Source organism: Aythya fuligula, chromosome 1 (assembly GCF_009819795.1).
Source record: "Aythya fuligula isolate bAytFul2 chromosome 1, bAytFul2.pri, whole genome shotgun sequence".
Lineage (NCBI taxonomy): Eukaryota > Metazoa > Chordata > Aves > Anseriformes > Anatidae > Aythya > Aythya fuligula.
The window spans coordinates 164,583,297-164,610,150 of NC_045559.1; the positions used below are offsets into that span (position 1 = coordinate 164,583,297).

Genomic DNA, 26,854 nt, shown 5'->3' on the forward strand with positions numbered 1-26,854 from the left:
CTTTTCTCCAGGACTCATCGCCAGCATTTCTTTTTTTTTCCATTCCAGCCTGGAAACAGGTGTTTTAGCAAACAGGTCTCGTTTGGGGTTTGTGCGATGCCGCTCGCATAACCCTGTTTTCTCCCTGCGAGGCTCCCGAGTGCGGTTGTGACCCTCGGAAATGACAAGTTTGGGGCAGACTGCTCTGTAACAACTTTAAAAATGTGCTGTCTGCACCTTATTTCAGCTGTAATTCTCCTAGAAGACCAGCGGGATCGCGGGGCTAGGCAGCATCTGGCGGAGCACATACACCCGTAACTTTCAGACATTTATGTAAATTGCATGGCTGTAGTAACTGAAATGTTTCTGAGACTTGCACACTTTAATTACACGCTTTGCCTCCGTCTGATTAAATGAATGATAAACAGATAATTTCAAAATTGTTTTTTTGTTTTGCTTTGTTTTATATATGTACATTTATAAAGGGCCTGCTCTGGCAGACGCTTTGGCAGCTTAATTAGGGCGGTATCACCGAGTAAGGCTCTGTGTATACTTAAACATTTTCAGTAGCAGCGCTGAATGTCTTCAATTTTTTATTTTATTTTTTTTTTAAAGGATGTAGTTAGGTCTGAACTGCAGGTAAACAAATCCAATCCCATCTCCATGTTTTTGCCCTAATGAGGGGCCCGGTCCTACAGTCTTCTGTCAAGCAGCAGTCGATGGAAGGTTACTAAAGAGTAGGCAGTTTTGAAAGGGTCAATCTTTATTTTAGCATTCCTACTGTCACTAACGATTAAACAGGCAAGTCGGATCGACTCTTGTTCCTACTCAGGTTTGCTGCTTATCTGACCTATGCAGTGCTGTGCTATTTAGCTTAGAGATAGTCTAAATAAATGCTTAGGTCCAGGCAAAAATGATTTGATAGCCTGTTTTAAGGATTTCCACTATTACTAGATTTTATACCTCTTTCAACAAATAAATATTGTTCACAAATTGAAGGTCCGTAATAAGCTGCCAACTAACATCATCTCCTAAATAAAACTGAACAGTAGTTTGCTCAGAATTAATCATCAGAAAAAAATACAAGTTTCTTGTTATAATCATTTCTGAATGTCTCTGTTTCTTCTCTGATTCTGCAGAGCCAGAAGTGAGTTTACACTTGAGCAGACAAATTTGCAGAAAAAAAAAAAAAAAAGAAAAAAAAAGAAAAAAAAAAAAAAGAGTAAGCTCTTTTAAACCCAGCTCAGCTCCATCGTGTAAGCAAGAACTTTGGCCGGAGCTTTTGGGAATTACTGTAAGCGATCCCCTGCTCCCCCATGACACAGTTCTCTGAGCATCTTACAACAGAGAACTCCAGGTCTTAAGTTCCTGTCCCACAGAGAAAAATTGGGAAATAAAACGCAGAATGGTGAGTGCCTGGAGCTGGATTTGTGAAGGACGCCTTCCGATGTGTTTAGTCACTGATAAGAGAAGCACAACGCTCCACGCTGGGAAGAACATTGCTGGGTTTAATGAAAAAGGGTTAAACTTTCTGAAACTATGTAAATGCTCCAGGTTCTGGGCGGGCAAGGATCCAGACATTCTCAATGAATGTAGACTCGATTGCTTTGAACTCCCTTGTTCTTTGCATTCCTCTTCGCTTAGTAGTGCTGTACCCATTAGAGAAGACAGGAGAAAACAAGAACAAATGTCAGGTCCCAGGCGGTCGGTGTTTGGCGGTGGTGGAGCCCAGCACTGCCTTGTGGGAGAGCGGTTGGGGCTGAGGAGTTCAGGACCGATGGAAGGGATGGAGACTAAAAAACATCTACCTTTTTAACCAATTCATCAGCTGCATGAGGTGCACCTTTAGGCAGGGACCCTGTGCCGGCGAGAAGGAAAGGGGCCAGCACTGGAGTGGAGGGGAGGGGTGGAAAGACTTGGATGGGGTGTTTTGTAACGATGAGGTGAGGGAAACCTGAGGATATCAACTGAGACAGACTTTAGGCCACATGAAGTTGTCTGATCATAATTTCGGGTGCTCTTAGCGTATTCAGAGGCCCGTCCTGAGTCAGAAAACACCCGTTTCATTTTCTCATGTAAACTTACTAGAGAAGTGGAAGTAAATTTCCTTCCTGACAAGTCGGTAGCCACCTGCTTTTGGCCTCCCATTAGAATCCATCTCCCCAAGGGAATAAAATGTCTTCTCACTTTTCTTTCGGTTTTCAAAAGGGAGCAAGCGTGATCCTTTTACCTCGAGAAAGCCATTCGTCTCATTCTAGCTTTCCAGTGAACACGAGATCGCTGGAGCCAGGAGGTACCATCTTAAGTCATGACAGGCTTTGCGAATGCCACTCATGCGCTGTGTAATACAGCACCACCACAACGAGGAATGTAGCAGGGTGACTTTCTGTTAAAGTGAACGTGGAAAATCATGAAATGATAGTTTGCTGCTGTGTACCTTTATCTGTTGCCATTTCGGGATTAGCTTGCAAAGGTGTTCCCTTCACCTCCTCAAAGGCAAGACAGGTTGCCATTTTTCATTTCACTTTACACAGAATACTGTGAAAAAAGGATATTCTTCCTAAGTAGAAAATGGCACTTCCTAATTAATTCAGGCAGGTATTTTAAACAACAAAAAAAACACTTCATCTTGACGTCTTTCTCTTCCTTACATTTCACTAGTCACCCACTTCCAGATTTCTGCCCTGATGTGCAAAGACTTACTATCAGGAAAATACCTCTAGTTCCCCTTTGACAATGCTTTAGTGTGAAGCACGTATAGACAATAAGTTTCATGTTCTCAATCCCTCTGTACACCCTAGGACAGTTGTGTAAAACCTTCCCATTCCCAGATGAGTCCTTAGGCACTCTACCACACTGCCTGGAGTGGAGAGCACCTTCTCTAAACCAGCTTGGCATTTTTCATTGCTGGAATTGAACTGGCACATCTTGTCAGGTAGAAACCTCCTGAATTGAGTGACTCCAGCATTAGAGAGCTGGATTTGACTACTTTTTAGAATATAAAGATATAAACACTGCAAAACAACCAAGTCCTCTATTCTACAGGCCAAGGGGGGATCACCATCGCAAAGCTCAGTAAAGGCAAATATAAAACAAGTGATGTATGCAAGCTTCTCTTTTGCACAGTTTAAAAATGAGGCAAAACTCAATGTTTGAAGTTGACTAAGATTACTAAAAGCACCCAGATGCAGTTGTACTTGTGGTTTGTTTTTATCCTTTAGCTAAACATATTTTTCTTTCAATGTAAAATTAGTAAGTTAGAATACCAGTGAAGGTCTGTGACAACTAAATGCAGGTATGTGTGCTTACCCACAAATAACCTTTGATTTTTATTTTTTATTTTTGCAGCAACAGGTAAAGATCCTACCATGTCTGCATTTTCTGTGTTTTGACCTGAGTCAGTCTGCACTGTATAAAGCCTAATTACAGATTAATTATATAAATCTGTCTATGCAAAGATCTGTTCAAGTATTTTCCTTCAAGTTTAACTTGAGCATGTGTGTATACACTTGCATGCATCAGTCTGATTTGCTATTTATCAAGGCCAGTGCTGACTTGGCGGAACAGATGCTTCAAGATGGAAACTTCAACTGCTCATTACTTGAATTCTTGGATTAAGAATCATCAACCTGTCTGGAGGAAACAAGACATCTTACTCAGTAGCTGAACTCAATCTTTACTCAGATTTTAAAGAGTCTTCATAACTTTAGGTAACAGCCACAGATCTCTTGGTTTCAGGTACATTTCAAGTGTTTTCAGCCCATTTAAGAAGAGGAAGTGCAGCAAAATCCTTTATTTTTTCCAGTCCCATTTGTGACCTTTATAGGCTTGATGTACTTCAGAACTGAAGACTGTTTATTACAACAGGCTTTTTTGAGAACAACAGGTCACTGACTCAGCTGTAAGACACGAGTGTTTCCTGTATTTTCATCGGTTGTCATACAGCTTCTCAGCTCTGACTTGTTGCATAGCAGGGCCAGAAACTACAACAGCATGCTCCTTAAGCATGTCATTTAATTATTTATGTACTATTAGTCCAGATGGAAATCTGTACGAAGTATAATTACACAAGATTAATTAAAGTACATACTCAGAGAATAACATTTATGATTTTTGGAAAGGTGGTTTGTCCATCACTTCAAATTTTGTTAGAAACTACCACCACCCTTTTCTTCTGCCTCACCTCAGGCATGCTGAGGCTACCTGCTTTGTAAAAGCAAGTGCTGTTGGCAACATTTGTTAGCAATGGGTGGTCCTATACTGCTGCTTAACTGCTTGAATATGAGACAAAACCACATTCTTTACTACTAAAGACAGCATTTCTGGCTCCAGAGTGTTTATGCTGAAAATTTGTTAGCAAACACTAACGCTGTAAGATGGGCATGCTTGCATGTTTTGGCTGAAGTCTCCCGATTAGAGAAGTGCTGTAGAATGGTTTGGGTTTTGTGAAGTACTGCTCCACCAGCTGGGAGATGGAGCTTTTACAGACTCGGACATGGCAGAGGGGATGGTCTGACTAGACAGGCTAGGAGGGCATTAAAGCAATGACATAATACTTGTTTAAGAACCTCTTAGCATAATAAGGTAGGGCAGCGAACACTCATTTGGAACTAAATCCTGATGTTGAGAACACAAATAATTAAGGGATGTGGTCAGAAAAAATTCCTTCACCTCTTATGCTGCATTCTTTCAAGTAGGGGAAGAAAGGATAAGCTCCTTAATCAACTGTCTGTAATGTGCAGAAGGAAGATCCTGGGGACTTGGGAGCATAATATCTGCACAACACAGTGTGCTGCTTGCTGCAATGCTAGGGGCCTTAAAGTGACCATGATGGACCATTTTGGCTACCCAGACAAGCTGATGACCCAGTGTGACTATGTTCCCTGTGATATCTGAATTGCTATATTCAGAGCGAGGACCTGAATTTCAGTGTGTCATGTACCTGTTCCCTTAGTGGTGAAGCAGGAGAGCTCATGCTATTGGTGTCAATGTCTTAACAATTTCTAAAATTAAGTAGTCTCTGTACTCAAAATAATCTTGCAACCAGCGTAGGAGAATCGTGCACTAGACAAGTTTATAATCCTCAGATCTGGTAACCAATCCAAAACCCAGACATTTTTGGTGAACATCACAAAATGATTATTTAATCATGCTGGTTGTAATCAGCAGAGAAGACTGAAACATAAAGCTTTCACCTTCATGATTTTAAAGGGCTAATTCTACACACTGAAAGAGTAGGCCAGATTAGTAAACACTGAATAATTAGGCAGAATCTGAACGAGGTGAATACAAGCCTTAAAGTCTACAATACCAGAGAAGCTAATTAAAAAACAAACAATCAAACAAACAACAACAGACAAAAAAATCCCTTCCTCAAAAGAACAACCTTTTGTGCCTCTTTAGAGGGGATTTTGCAAAGCAGTTGTAAATAAAAACACCCAACAGCTGGGGAAACAAACAAACAAATAATAATAATAATAATAATAAATAGTAACAGTGAATATAAATCTGACAGTAGTGATTATGGAAAAATAATATAGAAGAAAAAAATACCTAAGAAGTCAATGACCTGTGTTGAAAAGAAGATCTAAAAAAAAAATTCACGAAGTGTACTAGAAATTCTACCGTGTCTGTTTTTAGACAAAGAAATGTAGAATGTTGATAAGCAAGCAGAAAAAAAACACGCTGAATATTCCTGTGCCGTGTTTGGGAAAAGAGTAGGTAATATATTTGTATCAAATGATAATGACAAAATATTTTCCATTTCAACAGTAATTCAAGAACACATTAAAACAGCTACTATTAATGTTCTTAGATCGGTATGTCTGGATAACTTCACACCAAGAACTTTAAAAGAGCTGGTCAGTGAGCTTTCAGGATTAATATTCAGTAATTGTTAGAACACTAGACATATTCCAGAAGACTGTTAAGAAAGCTAGAGTTCGAACCAATACTTAAAAGAAAATGTAAATGGAATGATGCAGGTAATTATAAGTTTGCATTGTGACATTGATTTTGAGCAGCTTAACGTTAATAATCAGTGCAGGGATTTATTAATGTAGAAAGATAATAAAATTAGGGCAGTCAGTATGTGCTTATGAAAAACAAGACCTTGTCATACTAGCTTGAATAAAGTTGCAAAAGATAGCAGAGTTTATGCAAAACATTTCTGTAAAGCGTATTGCTTGATTTAACTCAACATTTTTGGCTAGAATTGCTAAACAGCAAGTCTCTTTTTTTAAATACAATATTGCTATTTCCCTCCGTTTAAAGGCTTAAAAGAAAATATACTAATTGATCAACTTTGCTGAGAAGATTAAGAGTGGGGGAGAAATAAATAATGAAGGTAGAAAACCTGCCTACTTAAACAACAAACCGTTCATTGTTATGCTGGATCCTGCTAAACAATTCATCTTCCAGTATAGATGTAGATGAAGACATGGAAAGGACCTGGGCTTAATAATGGCTAGTTAGCTCAAGGTGATTCCTCAGGTGGACAGTGGGGATGTAAAACTTAGATGCCTAACCAGATGAAACTCATGTAATTGTACAGAGATTATACTGTAAGAGGCACTAGTGAGGGTGTTTTACCGAAACACTTATTTTTTTTTCACATCCACAGCTCAAGAGGGGCTGAAATCCATTCTTCATACTTGTCTGTTAAGCTTGCACCCAGTTGTTCAGTGAAATTTTCTGTGGCTAGCCAATGGAGACAGGTAGGCCTCCAGACGTAGGCTAATTCCCTCTGAAGGTAGTGGCCATGCAGTAAATTTAGGTGCTCATTTTAGGAACGCAGTTTTCCATCTTTCCTGTTTACAGCCCCATCTTATTTATTTATTTATCTAGTTTTCAATAAATATTAAATATATATACATATATATCTTGTATAAAGGATTGAAATGTATTGCCAATAGGCTTGCTCTCCTTCTTTGTTATACCTCATGGAGTAACAGAAGCTCACAGACAGATAGCTACTGCTTTAGAAGGAACTTTTTGGGAAATACTTAAAAATTATGCACAATATAGATGCCTAAGCAGAGGAAAATCAGTGACAATGAATTATTTGAGTTATCAGATGAAGATCTACCAGGGGTGGAAGTTGAATGGCTGGAGTTAAACCAAGAGAATTTTAATGATGATCATGTCTCCCAAACTGAGTTTACTTGAGTATCACTATTTATGTTCTGATGGAATTAATCTTTTTTGTTAGTATTTGAGAACCACTCTAAAGCAGCTTATAGACCACTAACATGTGCAGAACAGCTCAGGAATTCCTGATTTAGATGTAAACCTGTAACGTGGTTTTGCTGCTTCATTTTTGCTGTTGTGCACCCCAATTCCATCATCTGTTCAGAGGAGCCAGCCCAACTCAACACAAAGAATTAGGCAGTATCTCCTATCTACTTAATGGTATGTCACTGGTGGGAGAAAACAAAACAAAACGAAACAAAACCAACTAGCTTTTCTGCTATGAGGAGCAGCTGCAAAAGACAGATTTTCAGTTAGGGGATATTAAAATTACGACAGGGCTCTTTCTTGCTTAATGATAAGGGTAGTAACTCAGATGACCATTACACTTTTCAACATATCCTGGTAGCTTGATTGACATTTCTTGAAAAAAGAGGAAGTTTAAGAACAGCAAATAGTTTCCAAAAATGTCAATACTACGTACCGATTTTCCATGCATCTGCCTAAAGACTGTGAGCTTTGACCTCTACTGAAGGCACTTGAAACATCTTTCAATAGTGAGCAGAATAACTAGCTGTCACTTGTCAGGAAGGATAAAAGCAAAGTAGACATTACAAAAGCCTACCTCAGACTGGAGTAGAAGGATGCATCAGGTGTTTCCTTGGAAAGCTTTTTGAAAGTGTACCCAATTTTTCACCCCAAATCACACCATAGAAAAGGAATGTCACTGTGTGATCAGACTGTTTAAAATGCTCATCTTAGCCAAAACTCCAGAAGTCGGAGAATGTGTTTGGATTTGCCAGTGAAGCTAAAAACTCACTGTAATTGCTGCTGTGTATAGTGGCCATCACAGGGGCTTGGTTTGCCAATACCAAAGATGAATGAACCAAACGCTACTGACCCCAGAGATCCTAGTCCTCCACTCTGAAGAAGCTGATCAGCCTTGATAAAACGTGGCTGCACACCATCACAAGTCTTACCTCCTGTTCACTTGAGGGCTTGCAGAGATGATGACTATGTTCAGCTTGCTGAATGGGGGAATTTTGGTATTTCTAGTCATGTAACGTAAAGAAAAGGCACAGCTGCATCCTCCTTCATGGTTTCTATTTGCCTCGTGATGAACTCCTCCCATCAAGGAAGCAATGCCTCCTCACAGTTTGTCTAGTTTCATTTAATTAGGTAAGGCACGGTCAGAAAACGACCAATTTGCCAGCACTGGAACAATCTGGAAATAAGATGGTGGGGAAAAATGACAGTGATTATCAGTGATTGAAAAGCCTGTTCACAACAGGGCTTTAAAACCGACATACGTCTATCCAAATGCATCTACACAGGAACAGCCCCCTTCACAAATAAGGAATGTAAGTTAATATGTCCATTAAAAAAAAAAAAAAAAAAAAAAAAAGGGTAAATAATATGTTATAAAAAGTGAGATGTCTAATTATATAGAACAGTATTACAGATATCACCTTAGTTTGTCTAACTCCCCATTATTCCAATGAGCTCCAGATGCATTCAATTTCAAGGTTCTTTAGGATGTTTTTAATTTCAGTTCTCAGGCATATTAAATAGTATATTGAGTTAAATAATATACAATATATCTAAACAGTTGCTTAGCACAATGTTGCTTTTTTTCCCTGTGATTTTCAGCCTTTCTCAAAATATTTCAGGCCTGAAGAACAGAAGAAAGTAATTTTTCAGTGAGAAGAACATCAAACACTTTGTTAATATATTGACACAGAATGTTCATGTTTGGGCCTTACGTATTCTTGCTGCATGACTTAATGAAAGCTTAGTCTACGTCTATTGTGTTATGACATGGAAAACTGCACTCCATGAATGTATAGCCCATTTCAGATGTGTTTACCTGACCAGCTCATCGCATGCTTGGTAAAGCTATGGACACAGCGTATGCATGAACTCATAACTAATGTAGCAAGTTGGATGAGGCAAGACCTTAACAATACATCTTAATCCCTGTGCTGCTTTGAAGATATAAATAAGATAAAGGAGAGAAGCTGATTCACTCTTTTAACAAAACAAGGCTTCTTTCTCTCTAGATTGCATATTGATAACTTTGTAGATTAACAAATGCAAAGCTTCTTTTAAACGATTAGAAAACCTTGCTTCTGTGCAATTCAAGAGCAAGGCCTAGTAGTTCATAAAGCTGGCACACGCACTATGGGCTACAAAGTGCCTAAGATACTATGACATAAACACATGTAACCTCTGAATAAAGAAATATATATCGGTATTTTACACACATTTTATGTACAGGAGAAAAAAAACTAATATTAAAACATACACTTTGGTTGGAACACAATAAAAATCATGTCGTGTTCTACATGTTTTAAAGCATTTCACAATGCAGCACTACACTTTTTCAAATTCTAAGTTTTGAATTCAGATATGGCTTCACTGAAAGGGGAAAGAAGTAAAAGTGGAAGGGACAAAGAGGATGTTAACTCTTCTGCTTCATGTTAGCATTCAGATCATGTGAATAGAGCAGGTTGCAATTGCACAAACTGGCTTTCATCAATACCACATCTGTATCCATCCCTGTTATTTGAAATCTTACATTAAAACAATTACTTGAACATAGTGAAATTCATGTATGAGATAATTATTAATCACGGTGGGGTTAGACCAGCTTGGTCCCCTGTGCTCTGTCAGCAGGAGCACTTTGCAATGATCCCTTGCAGCATTTCCAGTCCAGGTGAGGTTATTTATCGTATGAAACAGTGGCAATAAGCTTTCCTGATATCTAATTTAAGAAGCTCTATGTTCTTGATCCCAGGGACATTGTGGTATCATTAAACTTGTCTCATGTCAGTTTTTCTTTCAGAAATGTTGCGCTGACAGACAGTATGATGCAATGCCTGCTTGCCTCTGCTCTGAATGCAAGAGTGAAAACACTGCTCACGGAAAGCTAAGTAATCATCGCCAGGGCTGAACAAGTTGCCTATTCACACTGAGTTATGCAACTTAAGGAATTCCCCTCTACAAAGACGTTGTTAAACATTAAAGCTTTTTGTTTTAGAATATCCACTCTCCAGCAAATGCTATGGCTCCAAAATTTGCTGTATTGAATTACATGTACTTTTACTGGTGTCCTAAAACTGAAAAGTAAGTGCTAAGCTTTGCAAAGTGAAGTGTTGAAGCAGTCATGCTGTCCATATTCACTCTCTAAAATTTGTCCAAGGTTCTTTGTTATTTCACAAAGTTAGGTGCCTAAGAATGGGATAAATAAAAACTGGCAAAATGGGACATTTGAAGTAGACAACAGAAAATGAAGAAGGAAGGGGCATCTATTAACCTCAGTACCCTGTCAGTGCTACACAGTCTGTAGGAGGTGCTTCTTCAAACCAATAGACTGGAAGCTCTGAATTTTGTGTTGTCTGTTTCTTTTCAAAGCTGAAGGACAGAAACATTCCTGTCATTATCTTGTCCAAAAATTAACTTCTGTGAACACTCAAGGGGATGGCTCAAATTCAATCCCGTCTGAGGAAAACAGGAACATACTCAGTTTCCTATAGAAGCAGCATTACTGCTATAGCCTGCTGGAAAGCCAACAGCTTTGCCGGGTCTGTTTAGACTCTTCCACTGTGTATTCAATCAGTGAACATCCCATGAAGAGGGAGAACATAAGCATCAGCTACAGCTTAGTGCTTAGAATAATGATCATAAGGAGAAACAGGTTCTGCTTTCTGGTTCAATAGATGTTCAGACTCACACTTGTTCTTATTGCCAAACCCCACAGTCAGCATTTTGTGCAGAATGAAGCACTGTGAGTATGGTCATCTCCCTGTGTACAGCCCTACTGTAGGACTTGGCATCATCCTAGGACACTTGGCATCATCCTAGGACACATCCTAGTGGTCACTGAGACCTGTACTTCTGGTACCTTCATGGCTGAGTGGCACTGAAGCAGAGTTTTAAGCACCTTACAATTAAATCTTTATGTTTTCATAAATTAAATAGGAGCTATGAGAGTAAAGAACACAGAAAATCTCTTCAATGAAAGAATAACTGAAAACACAATAATAAAAATATGTGAGAAAGTGGATCAGGTATTCCTGTCTCCAGTGACATCCAACAAATCTGAAAGCTTTCAAATTAAAGAAACTACACATTTTTATGAATACTAGGACTATCATTCAAATCAGTAAATATGCTACAATCTACTCTTTGCCCATGGCGACTTTGCACCTTTCCATCATGAAACTGACAGTTCTTGGAGACAGGACAGTAGATCAGACACACCCACAAAGATGATGCAGTACAGCAGCCTTTACATTCTTAAATGAAATTAATTTCAAGACGCTTTATTTGCATTTCGTTCATAACCGACTTAAACATGTCTGTTCACAGGATTTTTTTTTTTTTTGCTTTGAATTAAAAATAAATGTGATTAGAAGCAATAATCTGATTTGTATACCTATATTTCACTTTCCAAAATAATAGAGAATTATCAAAGATTCTTGATGTTACTACAATTAGGAACACAAGAATTTTACATCGTTTCTTTCTCTGTACTTTCACAGAGTTTAATAGACTGAAAATGCTCTTTCCTTGTTTTCAAGTCATTCAGTGACCTCAGAACTGTTATCACAGTGTAAAACTATGACAAAGGTTTCAGCTTGGGCAGATTTGAAATGGCACGTCAGAATGCAAAACCGCTATATTTCATAGGATTGGATATTCTGTTTTCATTGACAACAGATCTAATCAGCTCACTTTGGTTTCCCTAAGGGAGGTTTCAGACAGGCTCCATTGTGTAGGAGGGCACCCTAGCTGTGCCTTAAGATTAGCCTGCAGAGATTTTGAGAAGTTGAGAAAGAAAGGTAAGCTCCCTCCTGCTGCTGATAAACACTGTTATTGTTCTCCGTTCCCTCCTGAATGGAACAAATGCAATTCTGCAAAGTTAATTACTGCAATAATGAAAGAAATTACACAAAATGACAGGGAATGTGCTAATTCAGTAAGAATCGAGTCATTGACATATTATTCCCTTTACTGCTCTTTGTTACTTTCAGGCACGTACCCCTTTACTCATAAATACTAAGTGGATTTTTTTTGACTTAGTATTTAAGTAATAAGTTAATAAAATAAAGATTAATGTGTAAGCGGTGGTGCCTGATGGTCTCTTAAGAGTTGTCTGATCAGTACCTGAGATCTGAACACAGAGATCTCTGATGAAGTATCTGAAAGAAAGGACTTAGCCATCCTCACAGGACTTGCTGCATGGTTCCTTTTGAATGACCAAGAATGAAGACTGTCTCAGATTTTATTTATACACTAAAATAATTTAACTCCCAAGAAGGAAAAGGTGGCCAATGAATAGACTGCACCAAAATGCTGTATTTTTTGCTTGCTTACAGTTCTCACAGCATCACGGAAGAGATGAGTGCTATTAGTGTTTGTGTGAACATCTTACACACAGCTCTGGGTGACAACTTGTGAATCTCTGCTTACGTGGCTCCACTCACTGGCACTGGGAGCTGTCTGGGCTTGGAAATCATAGGCCTGAGAAGCGCAGAGTGACAAGTCTCCTGTACGTGTGGCTCTGTACCAGTGGTGGGGAGCATATGAAATTTGGGCACAGAAAAGACCCTCTCTCAAGGTCTCAGAGAACTCATTGGGATTATTTCCAGCTCTTTCATTTACAAAGGGCCACTGCACTTAGGTAACAATCCTGTTTGAAAACCACATATAAATTCTAGTTGACAACTTCCTTATAAAAGTCAAGCACTACATTGCCAGGCTTTACCTAATAATAATACACAAAGAAACATGTTCTTCTAAAGAACTGAGTAAGAAAGCAAAAGAGAAAGTCTTGCATGCCACAATATGTATCTCTAAAATCACGATAAAAAGGAGCATTGGGAATTGCTAACCATTTCAGCTGCAAGACTGAATAATCTAAGTAATCCTTCTTCTATTTAACCAAGAAGGAAAAATGAAAAGACTTTCATTGAAATGCAGTCATAAATTCCATCCATAAGACTTTTCCTGCAATTAAGTTACATTTACTGATCCACTACTCCTTAAAAGAAGCATTAACACAAAGACTTCAATTATTCATGGTCAAACAAAGTTGATTCTATTGCTTCAATCAAAGCAGCATTCTCTTCTACAGTGGTTATTTCTGTAGTATCTTCAAAAAGGGCACAGTCTATGAAAACATGTAAGTTTCTGAGTAAAAGCTATTTCCATGATCAATCCTAACTTTTTGCATTTAATACTTCTGCAGTTTCTTGCTTTCATGGGGATGAATTTTTTGTCCTCTTCATTCTTTAAAGGATAAGCTGACTAAAATTCACCCTTTATTTGAACCCAGTTCCAATGTCCTGAGAAAAAGGAGACTCTCAAAATAGAAAAAGGAAAAAAAAAGGGGGGGAGGGTTATTTACAGTTAATTGAGAGGCATCTAGTATTATACAAAACTTCTTAGTGAGGGAGGAAAACCAGGGAACTCTGAAAAATTAACTGTGGAACAGAGTTGGTGCTTCTAGTGCTGTCAGCAGAGGGCTTAAAGAGCTGCCGAGGGTCTAACATCTGCAGAGAGCCACCCATACCTGCTTCTCCTCATCGCTGTCACCTTCTGCAACACTGTCACTCCTCTGTAATTTTCAACCACTGCACTAGCAATGCCGTCTCCTAAGAGTTAGCATCTTGCATTGTTGCTGATTGCTGTCAGGCTTAAGTGTGAAATACCCCGAGTGTAACTGCCTTATTAAGCTATGGAAGCTTGCATTTTAAAGGTCAAGAGTTCCCAGCCAACCCTGGGAATTTAAGATGGGGATAATATTGCCCAAAGACACTAAGCAAAATTTAATCTTCTAGAGATACTCATTTCATTTTCAGAGGTCAAGAATGAATACTGATCATCTATATGCTTTGGTACACAAAAATTCCAGGGATATACTTCTTTGACTCAGCAAAGTCTGGCATGTGTTCTATTAAATGCAATGTTAACATGGAGATAAATCCTTTCCTCAGTAGACCTCCCTAATGAGAGTGGCCTGGAAGATGACAGGATGTTGCAGGCTCAAGCTGTTGTATATAAATCCGTTTTCAAGCAGAATGACAATTGAGGTATTTACGCAACATCATAAATACTTCTCCTAAAAGTACTATGCTATTTCTAGGAAGGCACAAGCCAGCTCTCTGCCTTGTGCCTTCCGAAGGCATGGAAGTTGATGAACACATACCAGGAGCAAAAAAAAAGTCTACCTGGTCATCTGGAAATGTCAGAGGTTTAGCAGAGTTAGTGTTCCTTTCTGCTGGAACTAGATATCACATAAAATGATACCTGAATTCGAAAATAAGTTAAAGTCTAAGGGGTAGCAAATCTTATCCCAGAGATACCGACAAATATTAAATTTGCAGTTGTTCCTCTTTTCCAAGGTTACATCACTGTTTTGCACAGAAAGCCTCAGAGGGGAGCAAGACTGCAAATCCCAATGACATATAATTTCTTTGCAGAGAAAGTATTTAGAAACTACAGTGCCAGCGAGGTATGACCACTGGATTCAGCAGCACACTTTAAATGTTTAGGTCCTTATTAAAAAAAAATAAAATATATATATATATATTATAATTTTATTTTCTATTTATTTTCAATTTTATATTTTCAACTTATTTTCCCTGAACAAGAGATTTCCATGATTCTTTAGAAGTGTCTTTGATTCCAACAAAGTGAGAAAAATGTGAGAAAGCAGTTATACTGTTAAAAAAAAAAAATAAAAATCCTAACCTGCTCCAAACCAACTGTCCTTCCTTCTTTCCTGTTCAAACCATATACTTACGAAACTTCACACTTAAGTAACAGCAACATATTGTACTAAAAAATGTCATAGCGGATAGAGATTTTTCTTTCTTTTCTCTCTTTGGTTTGAAAAAGAGGAACTGAGGGTGATTATGTGGGTTGGGCACTTCAGTCACAAGTTGCTTATATGCATGACTACCCTTAAACATTTATCTTTACTTCACTACTTTGACTCATACTTCATTGACACAAGACCTACTACAATGGGAATCTGAAAAGACCATTTCATGAAGAATAATTTTGGAGTAATTCATTTTGCAAATATGCTTGTGGGAAATAACATCAGTAAAAATGCTGTACAGGTAATGCAACTGAACATTTTCATTATTTAAAGAGTAAAAAAATTTATTAATTTTTTGCTGCAGGGCATTTCATGTTTGAATAGTCATATTTAAGTGACATTCTAGCTTTCACAAGCAAAGCTCAGAAGGTCTCCTCTTAGATAATTAACTATAGTCTTAGAATCTAATGTTGAGACACAGGAAAAATACAGAGTCTTCAATAGGAAAAAAAATGTAAATATTGATTGGGGATTACAAGAACCTACCAAGAGCATTACGAATTATCAATATATGCTAACAGATTACTTTTATTTTTGCAAATTTCAAGGAGTTTGTTATTACTTAAAAAAAAATATGTCACTGTCATCTGAAGAACTGTTTAAATGTCAACATAATTTCACCATAAATCAGTACAATATTTTGTCAGCCTTCCTAGAAATCAGGCAGCTGCAGAATGCAGAAATTTACAAAGCACATTTCATTTTGGAAGTACCACAACGTTTTTGCATATTTTATTTCCACAGAAAGATTAAACTTGTGGTAAGAAGTAATGTCCCTGTCTTGTATTAGTATATTTAGAAACGTTACCACTGAGTAATTTAAGTTGGAAAGGAATTCTGAAAACTAGTCATCTGGTCCAACCCAAAGGCAGGTTCATTATATCAGGTTGCTCAGGGCTTTGTCCAGTTGTGTTCTGAGTATTTCCAAGGTATATTCTACCACCTCTCTTTCAGTGTTTGACCACCCTCATGGCAAAAACATTCTTCATGATAGCCAGTTGAAATTTCTACCATTACATCTTGTGTCAATTGCCTCTTAGCCCATCATTTTGCACCTATGAGAGATGTCTGGCTCTGTTGTCTCTGTACCATGCCATTAGGTAGCTGGAGACCACAACAAGTTGGAGACCCCCACAAACCCTCCAAGCCCTTTAAGGCTCAGCAGATCTAATTCTTTCACCCTCCCCTTCTCTATCAATGTACTCCAAATCATCTTGCTGAATCACCATCGATGTCTTCCATATGTCCATATGTTTCCATCTGTCAATGTCATGAACAAGCCCAAGACTGGACCTAATACTCCAGATGTGGTCTCCCATATGCCAAACAGAAGGGAAAAACCACTTCCCTTGATCTGCTGGGTATACTTTATATACTTGTTATATATAGACCAGGATCCGGCTGGCCCCCTTTGCTGCTAGGGCATACTACTGACTCATGTTCAGTTTGTTGTCCACTAGGATGTTGAGGTTTGTTTCTGCCAAGATGCCTTCCAGTTAATCAGGCATATGGGGTTATTCCATCCCAGAGGTGGGGCTCTGTATTTACCTTTGTTGAACTTCATAAGGTTCTTGTTGACCCATCTTTCCAGCCTGCTGATGCCCCTCCAAGACCCTGCCCTATATATACTACTCCCCCAAATTTGGCATTGTCTGTGACCTTGCTGAGGGATGCCAGTATTTGCCAGCTGGACTTTGCATTACTGATCACATTTCCGTGAGCTTGGTGTGTCAGCCAAATTTCCATCCACTTTATAGACCACATCTCACCAATTTGTCTATAAGGATACTATAGAAGAACAAATTGTGAATACTTAGGATTCCTACTAGTATCTTTCTCAGAATAGTTCACAGTCGTTCTAGATTTATTGATTATTGGGTGATAACAGACAAGCAGAATAGTCTGGGAAGTTAAACTATGGGCTGTGTGTGAATCATATGAAATATCAGTTACAAAATTAATATCTGCATATGGGAGTGGTTTCACATGAAAGGCAAAAATGTTAATGATTCTGTTCACAAAAAAAAATGTTAGAGAAAGCTCTACACTTCAGGAAATCAAAGTTTATCCAATAATGTCTGTACAGATATGTATGTGAGCCCAAACATTGCTATAGTGTTGTTTTTTTTCAGTGAACAAGTTATTATTGTAAGACATTACCTCTGTCTACACACTTTGCCTCCTGAATCAAAAGAATCAAAATTTTAAAATCACAGAAACAAAATTTTAATCCTGTGATGTGCAATTGCTAGTGTTTTTATCTTACTCTCTCAAAATTAGCATATAATAATAATAATAATAATTATTATTATTATAAAAATAGAGGAATTGAAGCTTACCTGCAGGAGATGAAGTATTACTTTGCTTCAGACTGATGTTTGGAAAATGAAGAATAAAAGTATAGGTAGCAATCATAACCTCAATATTTATATATATTAATACATATAGATTGTAGTATAATATAGTATATAACGTAGTGTATATATATAGTTCATGCCCAGCTAGGAACAATGAATCAGTTGAAGACATACTGTCAAGGAAACAGGAGGTAAGAAAAGGAATATTCCTCTTAAATGAAATTTGATGTGTACCGAATATTTTCAGTATGCAGTCACTTAAACAATGCCATCAATATTTATGTGATATATATACATATATATATATATAAATGTACCATATGCAGTCAGAAGTGCTTTCAAGTATTGGAGACGTTCTCTGCAGTCTAAATGGACAGTGCAGTGGAAGAGGTGAGCAGACAGTATTCTTGGAAGATGGGGTTTATTTTGATACAATTAAAAATGTGAAGTTGTCCATTTCATCGTTACATGCTACAGCACTCACATATCATGGTTCCATTTTTATTTTTATAGTGACACAATTACACTAGAGCTAGCGTATCTAGCCCAGTGAGTATCTGAGCTGATAACTAAGATGTATTTTATTCCTTCATCTGAAGATTTTTAATGATTGTTTGGTAAAACAAATGACATTAATTGACAAACTAAACCAATCAAGGCTGATATTTTTTTTTTCACTTGACATGATGTATTTCCTTCAAAGAAAGTAGGATGCTAATTTGTATATATATTTTTTTTATTTCTGTGTGCCAGAATAATTGCAAGGAATGTGGCATGAAACACAGGGTCCAAGAAAAACAATATAAAAAACCTGAAGCATGCATTAATTTGAACATTCTGAATAAGACACCATTTAACAGCCCAGATTGTGTGTACAATATGCTAGTGTTTATTTATCTTTTAAAATTCAAATATATATTAGTAAAATCACTGCATGCATTATTTCCACACATTTTGTTCATGTGACAGATCTAAAAATTATTTTATGAAGCATAAGACCATTTTACAGGTATTAAATAACAGTTGAAAACAAAACAGCTGTTTGCCTTTATGCTAAAAAGGGCATAATTATGGTGAAAAGATCTTTCTTCAAAGAAAAGCTCCCCGAAGGATTTTTTTGAATATTTTTGGAAAAATGTTACGGTGATGTTTTCTTCTGCAGTTTCTTGTACCATACAGGTGCCTCTGTATTTGTCTGTAAAAAATAAAAGATGTCTTAATTGTGAGACAAAGCGAAAGTCTAGACAAAAACATGCAATCCACACTAAAGTCTCTTTCCTTCCTCTGCAGCATTAATTTAACTTTTTGCTCAAATTCAAATAAATTAAAAATAAGACTATGTACTCTAGGTTGTTATTACTATATATGTTTATTAAAACCTCTCTATTTCTAGGTAACAGCAAGTGGATAAGATAAAGGATTTGTTTTAAAATAGAGATCACAATGAAAACATGAGCTGAGTGTACCATAAATAGATTTCATTCTAAATACCATCATCATACTTTTGTATCTGAGAATGGATGGAACTCAGAAAAGACATCTTACATGTACCATAACTAACCAACACTTCATGCACAAATATAGTTCTTAAAAAATTATAATCCAAAATAAAAGAACTCAGCAGTTTTCTGATGATGTGGAAAGTATTTTAATTGTAGAGAATCATCTGTGATCAACATCTCCTTGCCTTCATAATCCTATGGGCTACTGCTACACAGTCAGGATAGCATAACGTTCTTGTGACAAATTCAATGGTTGTTATAGAGAGAAAAAAAAAATAAAAATTGGAGGTGCAACAAGGTAGGGACTCTTCTGTATTCAGAGGTCACTACAAACTCGCGCTTTACTGAGTACTGTCTCTTCCATGTGTTGCCTCTAAGTTTGTTCTAGTTCAGTTTTCTGTCTGCTATTTCTTTTCTTCCAAGACTTAATAGCTAGTCAATCTTCAATTTCAGCTGGCTTTGGATCCTCAACACATTTAAATATCCATCTTTCTCTCTTTTTTAAGTTCTCAGTTATAAAAATAAATCTGCTTATTTGTACAAACTTTTAAAATTATAGAAATTGGATGAAATCGGCAGGTTCTTCACAGGACTACTAAATTCTTTCCCCATCTAGTAAGAAATTCTGCCATTGGCCCATTTTCAGTTCCCTACTCCAAAGTCTGAAAAGGATAGAGTTTTTCAAAGAGAAACAATTAAAACATGCCAAAGCAATTTTTTTTTTTTTTTTTTTTTTTAGATTTCCACATTATTTTTATACCCCTAAGACAGGACAGATTAACCACTCAGATCCTGGATCACAAAAGATACATATTTGGACAAAAAAAAAAAAAAGTAAAAAAAAAAAAAAAAGTAAAAAAAAAAATAGGGTGTAGAATTCTACTTCGTGTGGATTCAACCAGTCTACCCTAAAGGTAGCCTCAAGCAGTGTAACTCTGAGTCATGATTTGTGTTGTGACTCAACATTGTAACTTTATTAAATTTATCAGTTGAGACATACTCATAGTAAGAAACTTCTAAATTATTTTTCAGAAGCTTTCAAATACTAGAAGCACTAAATCTTAAGCAGGCAACTTGAAATATTTAAATTCAAGCATTTAGTTTCTAAAGGAATAAAACAGGGTTTTGTAATACCTTAGTAAAGAACTTATTAAAGTTCTTTAGTAAAAGAACTGATAAAATCTCTGGCCATAAATTTATACATATACATGAATATAATATATGCAGGAATATACATAAATACGTTTATTTTCTTACCGATGCTCTTTGTGATATATGTACACATTCAACCCATGCTCAGGGTAGATTTAAAATTATATACTTATTCTGTAGCTATTAAAATTTTGCTAAATAATTCTAACATTACAATCACTTTTTTTTATCTTGTTTACTTTGAACTTAAGATGCAGAAACTACCAAACAGCTAAATAACATCATAAACTGCAATTTATCTCTTCAAAATTAAACATTACCATAAAGAGCTGCAAATATTAAGCTGAATTATTTATATATCTCCTTGAAGTATGAACCTATTTTTTTTTTCATTCTAAAATGTGAGGAAAATTATCAAAAAAGCTTATGGCACTTACTGTTAGTATAGTACTTACAAATAACGTTGGCTTAGGTGTAAATATATTTTCTTCTTCATGTTCTGGTGGCAGTTTTACTAAAGGGTTTAGTATGTTTTTTGCCGTCGTACTTTTTACATCAATATTAGACTGAGGCAAATTTTGTTCCTTGTGTTTACCGTGCAGATTAATTAGAATCTGTTTCATTACGGCTAGTTCCTATAAACCACAAAAGGACAAAACTAAGTTATTCAGTAAAATTATATTTGAACCTATTTTGTTAATAATGTATGTATATTCACCAAACTAAATATAAGTGGATCAGTAAATACAACAAGCATGACCATCATTAACATGATTACTAATTGGATACTAGTAAAAGTAAGAAAGTGAAAAAGTCACATAGGATTTATACAACTCCAATTTTGTATTGCTTACATGCTGTAAAGGAGATCATTAATTGTGCTCCCAGCATCTCTTTTAACTTAAGCTTTCATTTAATTTAAAATAATTATTTTGAGTTTGTTTTGTCAGGCAGAGAGAGTTTACAAATCTAATGTGAAAGACTGTGACAAATTGTGCTTTCAAGCATTAGGTCTTGCACAGAAGCCTTATAAATACATTACGAGAAATATATATGTCTTTATATCTGGATCAGAAAAGTCAGAGAAAAACCTTAAGAGGACCTACAGCAAAAATGGGATCAGGTGGAAAAGAAATTTCATGAAACATAAAAAATTCCAACATAGGAGGAGAAAAACAAAAGTACAAGAAAATGTTTAGGTTTTTTTTTTTTTTTTTTTTTTTTTTTTTGGATGTTCTAATAATTTGCTTTATAAACAATTTGAATTAACTTAAAAAGCAGCCTTTTCATACTACTTAGCTGAAAGTATCCATTATTCAAAAGGTATCGTAAAGGGAGAAAGGAAAACTCATAATACTTTGGGACTTTAATTGGCTGTCTTCTTTTGTTGTCTTGCATCTTCTAGTGCCTAATGTTCTCTCCCCCAGCATGTAATGGGTATAATTACTATAAGTTACAGAATTTAGAGTGTTTTATCTGTTGTTTTACCTCCAGATTGTAATTCACAATTCATTATTGCAGAACCAGAACAGCAAAGTCAGTAGGAAAACTAAAAGATTAGCATCACAATAATTAACATTCTATCTTATCTCTAAACTAGAACAGGGTAACTCATTTAAAACAAAGGAGTTTTACAATTTTATAGCTGAATGGCAAACGTTTGCTTTTACTTATTTCTTAGCACTTGCCAGTTATATTGATGCACATCCTTTTTTCATTGCATTATTAATAAACACTTAAAAGAAAAGCCTTTTAAAACATTCTTGACATATAGCTTCTCTCTGTCCATTATTGCCTTTAATACAAGATACAAATATTTTACCTAAAGTCAAAAGAACCACGTTGTTCTCTTTAAAATGCCCCACACTAATTCAGTTCTATGAATGGATGTTAAACTCCACTGATGAGCTTTATCGAGTGTACAAATTGTTCTTGTATCTCAGTCATTTAATATTAACTATTTGCATAATTCAGCCATGTGTGATGGCATGTTAAAACAGCATGACTACAGAGCAGCTGTTTGAAAGGACTGCATAGCTGATGCCAACATGTTTTTCAAAGTTGTAAACTCTGCAAAGATGTTGCCAAAGCGACACATAGACAGAATTTCTTGATGAAAATAACTCAAGCAAGTATATAGCAAATAAGTACGCTATCAGAGGAGATTAAATTGTACATAAACAATGTTTTGACATTAACAAGTGCTGTTCCTATAGTTAAACTTGGTTATTCTGTAAACCAAATAGCTGCACGTTTGAACAAGGCAAAACCTCAAAACTGTCATGCAGATTTATTTCAGAAACAGAGTTGAAACCTGTATGCATAGGGTCAAATTCTCTCATATCAAAATCCTCTCAGCACTCTAAGGTCTTCTCTCCTCCCAGTGTCTGTCTTGTACTTGACAGCCCTGCCTTTTTTCAGACTTGGAACAGGCTCTGGAGAGTCAGCTCTAGTATGAACTTCCACTCTAACAGTGGAATTCCCAAATAAGAAACTATGGGAGGGAATGACAGGGAGTGGGGATGACAAATTAGCCCACAATGAATAAATTCATTTGGCATCACAGCCAAATTTATTATGAGAATTTAGTTCAAGCTGCCTTCATATTTGTTCCACAATCACATTCACTAAGAAAAACCTTAACAAAATTGGCAAAATACCACAGGAAACACTGAATCCAATAGAATCACTACTATGTATACTGCTACACATGAAAAGAAATTTGGAACAGCACTTGCAAGAGATTTGTAGTTTTCTACTCATGTAACATTGACAAAAAAGTTCTGTCCCGAACTGCAGTAGTTCTACTCATATCTCTAAAGATTTCTATGCTCCTTAACACAATCTTATTTCTTAGCTTCACTTTTAAATACTAAAAGATTCGGTAGCAATACCTGGCACTGTTAGCACATTACCTTGATTCAATACTATTTTATAATCCTAAAAGCTGACAATTCGGTCTGGAAAATTAGCAGTGCAAAAGGTTTGAAGATTGTGCATAGGAGAAATATGTGGATTTGTTCCATTTTGAACAGAAATAAAAAGGGGGAAAGTAGGTATAGGGTTCAAAATGGACAGGAATAATCTTTTGTGTAGGACGTATTAGTTTCAGGATAAGCTAAGTAAGGGAAGATGTGAAGAGAAATGGATGGCTGAAATTTTTGGACAATTTTACCATGTCAAGTCCACAGTTCTATGTCAATGCAGTCCCGTGCAAATTGTTCACTTACATTATTCACTTTGGTTCCTCAGTGTGCTGAAAAAACAGCGTTGCTAAGGCTCTGTATGTCCCAAGTCCTCTGTGGAGGTCACAGAATCATAGAACAGCTTGGGTTCGAAGGAAATTTAAAGACCATCTAGTTCCAACCCCCTGCCATGGGCAGGGACACCACCCACCAGATCAGGTTGCCCAGGGCCTCACCCAACCTGCCCTTGAACACTTCCAGGGATGGGGCATCCACAGCTTCTCTGGGCAGCCTGTGCCAGTGCCTCACCAAAGGCAACTCACATTCTCAGCAAAGAATTTCTTCCTAACATCTAATCTGACTTTCTTCTCTTTTAGTTTAAAACCATTTCCCCTTGTCCTAGCATTATCTGCCCCAGTAAAAAGTTGCTCCATTTATTTAGCCCTTGTTGTGCTGGCTCCTGGATTAGGAAAGCCATGATATCTAAGCCATGGAGTGTCACAGTATTGAGGCTTCCAAGTCTGAGGACTTTTGCTTTGGAGAGCCAGACAGCAATTCTTGGGAGGACTATGTGTCCTGACACCTGTGTGTGGATTCACCCAGCTCCTCGCTGTGCTGGCAGTACAGCCTTGGTCTCACTTGCCCCTAACTTTGGGAACACCAGCACCCAGTCCCCACCTAAGGAGTATTCTGTGGGAATGTGGCAGTACAGATAATGGAAAACAATGCAGTTAGCTTGAAAAGGTGGGTTCAGATGAAGCAAGGGAAAAATTCAAGTATGCAACTGGGACAAAAGCACTGCTTATATACAGTGACTGTTGCACACAAGTATCAGTGACATATTCTATCATTAAATATTTTGAAAGCCTGTCCACAGAAACCTGACAAATTTTTCCTTAAGGATGCTAACCTGCTCTGGCTACCAGCACAAATACAAAAAACAAACAAACAACAAAGTAATGACCTGTGTGACACATGGAATTTTAGCTCAAGCTTTTAACACCTTCATTTACATGTCTAAACTTAAGTATCTACACACGAGGTAGGAATTTAATTTTCCATTACACCTAAGTGGACACCTATTGGCATGTCAGCTGAATTGTGTTGTAATAACACTAACATATTGACTAGGTTGCTAGTGACTAAGCTGCTGTAAAACAAAGGGACGAATGCTCACTTCCATTTAGATAAGTAAAGTTAGGTGTCATAAACTGAATCCATTTCTCACCTCACTCTCCTCATCATTTACTTTTCTCATCCTTCTGCTTCACCTAAAACATCCTTCATCCTGAGTAGCCAATGTGCAATTTTAATTCACCTCGCACACATATTTGAAGTATTGAATTCCTGTGTTGAAAGGAACTGCATTTTTAGAACAGGCACTCACACCATTGATCATGTAAGCTTTCCTAAACACACACAGGTTCATACTAGAACAGTCTAACATCCCACATTCCACTTAATTACCCACATTTAATGAAGCTTACTTAAACTATAAAAGAATCACGGAGACCTTTGCATATATAATTAGTAGCTGGAATTCAAAAGAAGTGATTAGAATGAACAGACTGAGAACAATGGGAGTGACAAAGTGGGAGCTGAGGAAAGGTAACATATACTGCATTGTGAATACTATCAGAAGAACAGACTTGTCCGTTTCCATTTATTTATTTATTTATTTTTGTGCTGTGATTTCCAACATCCTTAATTAAAACTAGCAAAAGGCATTTTATATGCCAGTGTTTGTTTCTTTGTTTAATTGATAAATGACATATTTATGTGTAGACAAAGGATAGGCACAAATATTCTCCATGTTGCTCTTTGATTAAAATGTTTTCTGTTTTGGGATTTTTTCCTAATTCTACCTTGTCAGTTTATTAGGCTGAATGCTATCAGTGCTGTTGTGATGAAATTCTCTTAACAGTCTGTAAAAACTTTATACAGTATCAAAACCAGCAAGCTTTTAAACCATGTTAAAGGAAACAAACCAAAGCGCCAATTATTTTCAAAAGGTAAAGTAAAAAAGGCAAAAGAGTTAGATGCTGTCTGCATATTCGTATTTCAGTAGAATTTGAGATTCCTGTGATGATGTTTGATCTTAAAGCAAGTAAAAGTTATATTTTATTTAAACCTGTTTTTACCTGTTTATAAGGATAATTGAAATATAAATTACATGAACAGAGATGGAAGATCAGTTTGGGATTAGGAAGGATAAAATTTGATTCTTTCAATTAAATATTAGAAGACAGGGATGACCAAACACAAGAATTAAAAAGGCAGCAGTATCAAGCAGAAATGTATTTGGAGTTATGGATTCTATAAACAGAGCTCTGTTAACAGTGTTTTTGTTGTCCTTGATACATGCTCAAACATGCTTGTACCAGAAAAGCCAATTACATTTCCCAAATGAGTTCTAAGAAATTCAAAATAAGTATAGTATTAAATATAACAATCTTATTTTAAGTAATCATAATAAAAACAAAAGGAATCGCCTGATGTTGAATATGACTGAGACGTAAAATAGAATGCTGTTTTATCAAGTAAATAACTGATAAAGTATATATATATATATATATATATATATATATATATATATAAAAAAAAAGCCTACATTAAGCTCAATGGCTATTTACCAAAACAGTAATTTAATTTTTTTCAGTGGATCATCAAGAAGCCTGAGGATTTTTCTTCTTACTCTGTCATCTAACAATAATCAAAGCAAGAAAGAATCCCCCTCTGTGCACTCAACAGCTTGTAAAGGCCCTTAACATTATATGTGTGTATAATTATAATAAATAAAACTTGTAAAATCAATTTATATAAGCAAATAAAATGAAATATATTACATATCATGCTCTGGAAGCAGATGCAAAATAAGAAATGTGTTAAGAAAATGCAACTGACTTACAGGAATCAATTACATAAACATCATTTCTTATGTTATGTAGGGATGCCTTGCACCTTCACATACTCTCCATACAATCATCTTGAAAAGAAAATTTACATAGACCAAACTGAAAGGTCAAAGATGCTCAGTAGGCAGAGACACCTGTATTTCTGGACTGAAGACAGATTTATTCTGATAGTAAACTTAATGTTTGTTCATAGCATTAAAATCATCACAGAAGCAGGCAGTGGGTCCATCTGCCTCTCCTCATACAATAAAGCCACAATTACTGCACTCAGGTAAATATCTTCTAAAGCAAAAGTGACCCTTAACAACAGCACAGTTATCTGAACCTTTATGATGACAAAAAGTATTCTACTTTTAGTTTTACAAATAGAATTTATGACTACAAACTTTGCCTTGGATTAGAACTCCATTTTGAAGCAGAGCATGTCTATTGTGGATGCCGAACATGAAATTACTGTGCTAGAAAATGCGTCAGATTCTGGCAGAACCACTGAATTTTGATGACTGACAAGTGTTCCCAGAGAAGAAAGCAGCATAAATTCCCAGTAAAAGAATGGAAACACAGAAGAGGCACTAAATACTATGAACCTTAAGAAAGCCAATTTCACTGACAAAAAAAGGAAAATCAGCTTAAAGAGGGATAAAACCAGAGGGGTTAATTTCTCAAAAATGCTAATCAAAACTTA

The 26,854-nt window shown here is 36.5% G+C and overlaps 1 protein-coding gene across 1 annotated transcript in view; it reads right to left on the reverse strand.

The window, feature by feature from the left end:
* Positions 1-18,185: 18,185 nt before the first annotated feature.
* PIBF1 (progesterone immunomodulatory binding factor 1) overlaps positions 18,186-26,854 on the reverse strand; it is a 120,160-nt gene continuing 111,491 nt past the window's right edge. Inside the window, exons 17-18 of the mRNA XM_032207741.1 lie at positions 20,525-20,704; positions 18,186-18,610 (exon numbers count right to left, since the gene is read on the reverse strand). Coding sequence (XP_032063632.1) covers positions 18,554-18,610; positions 20,525-20,704 — 237 coding nt within the window. The 3' untranslated portion in view covers positions 18,186-18,553. The remainder of the gene's footprint in view (positions 18,611-20,524; positions 20,705-26,854) is intronic.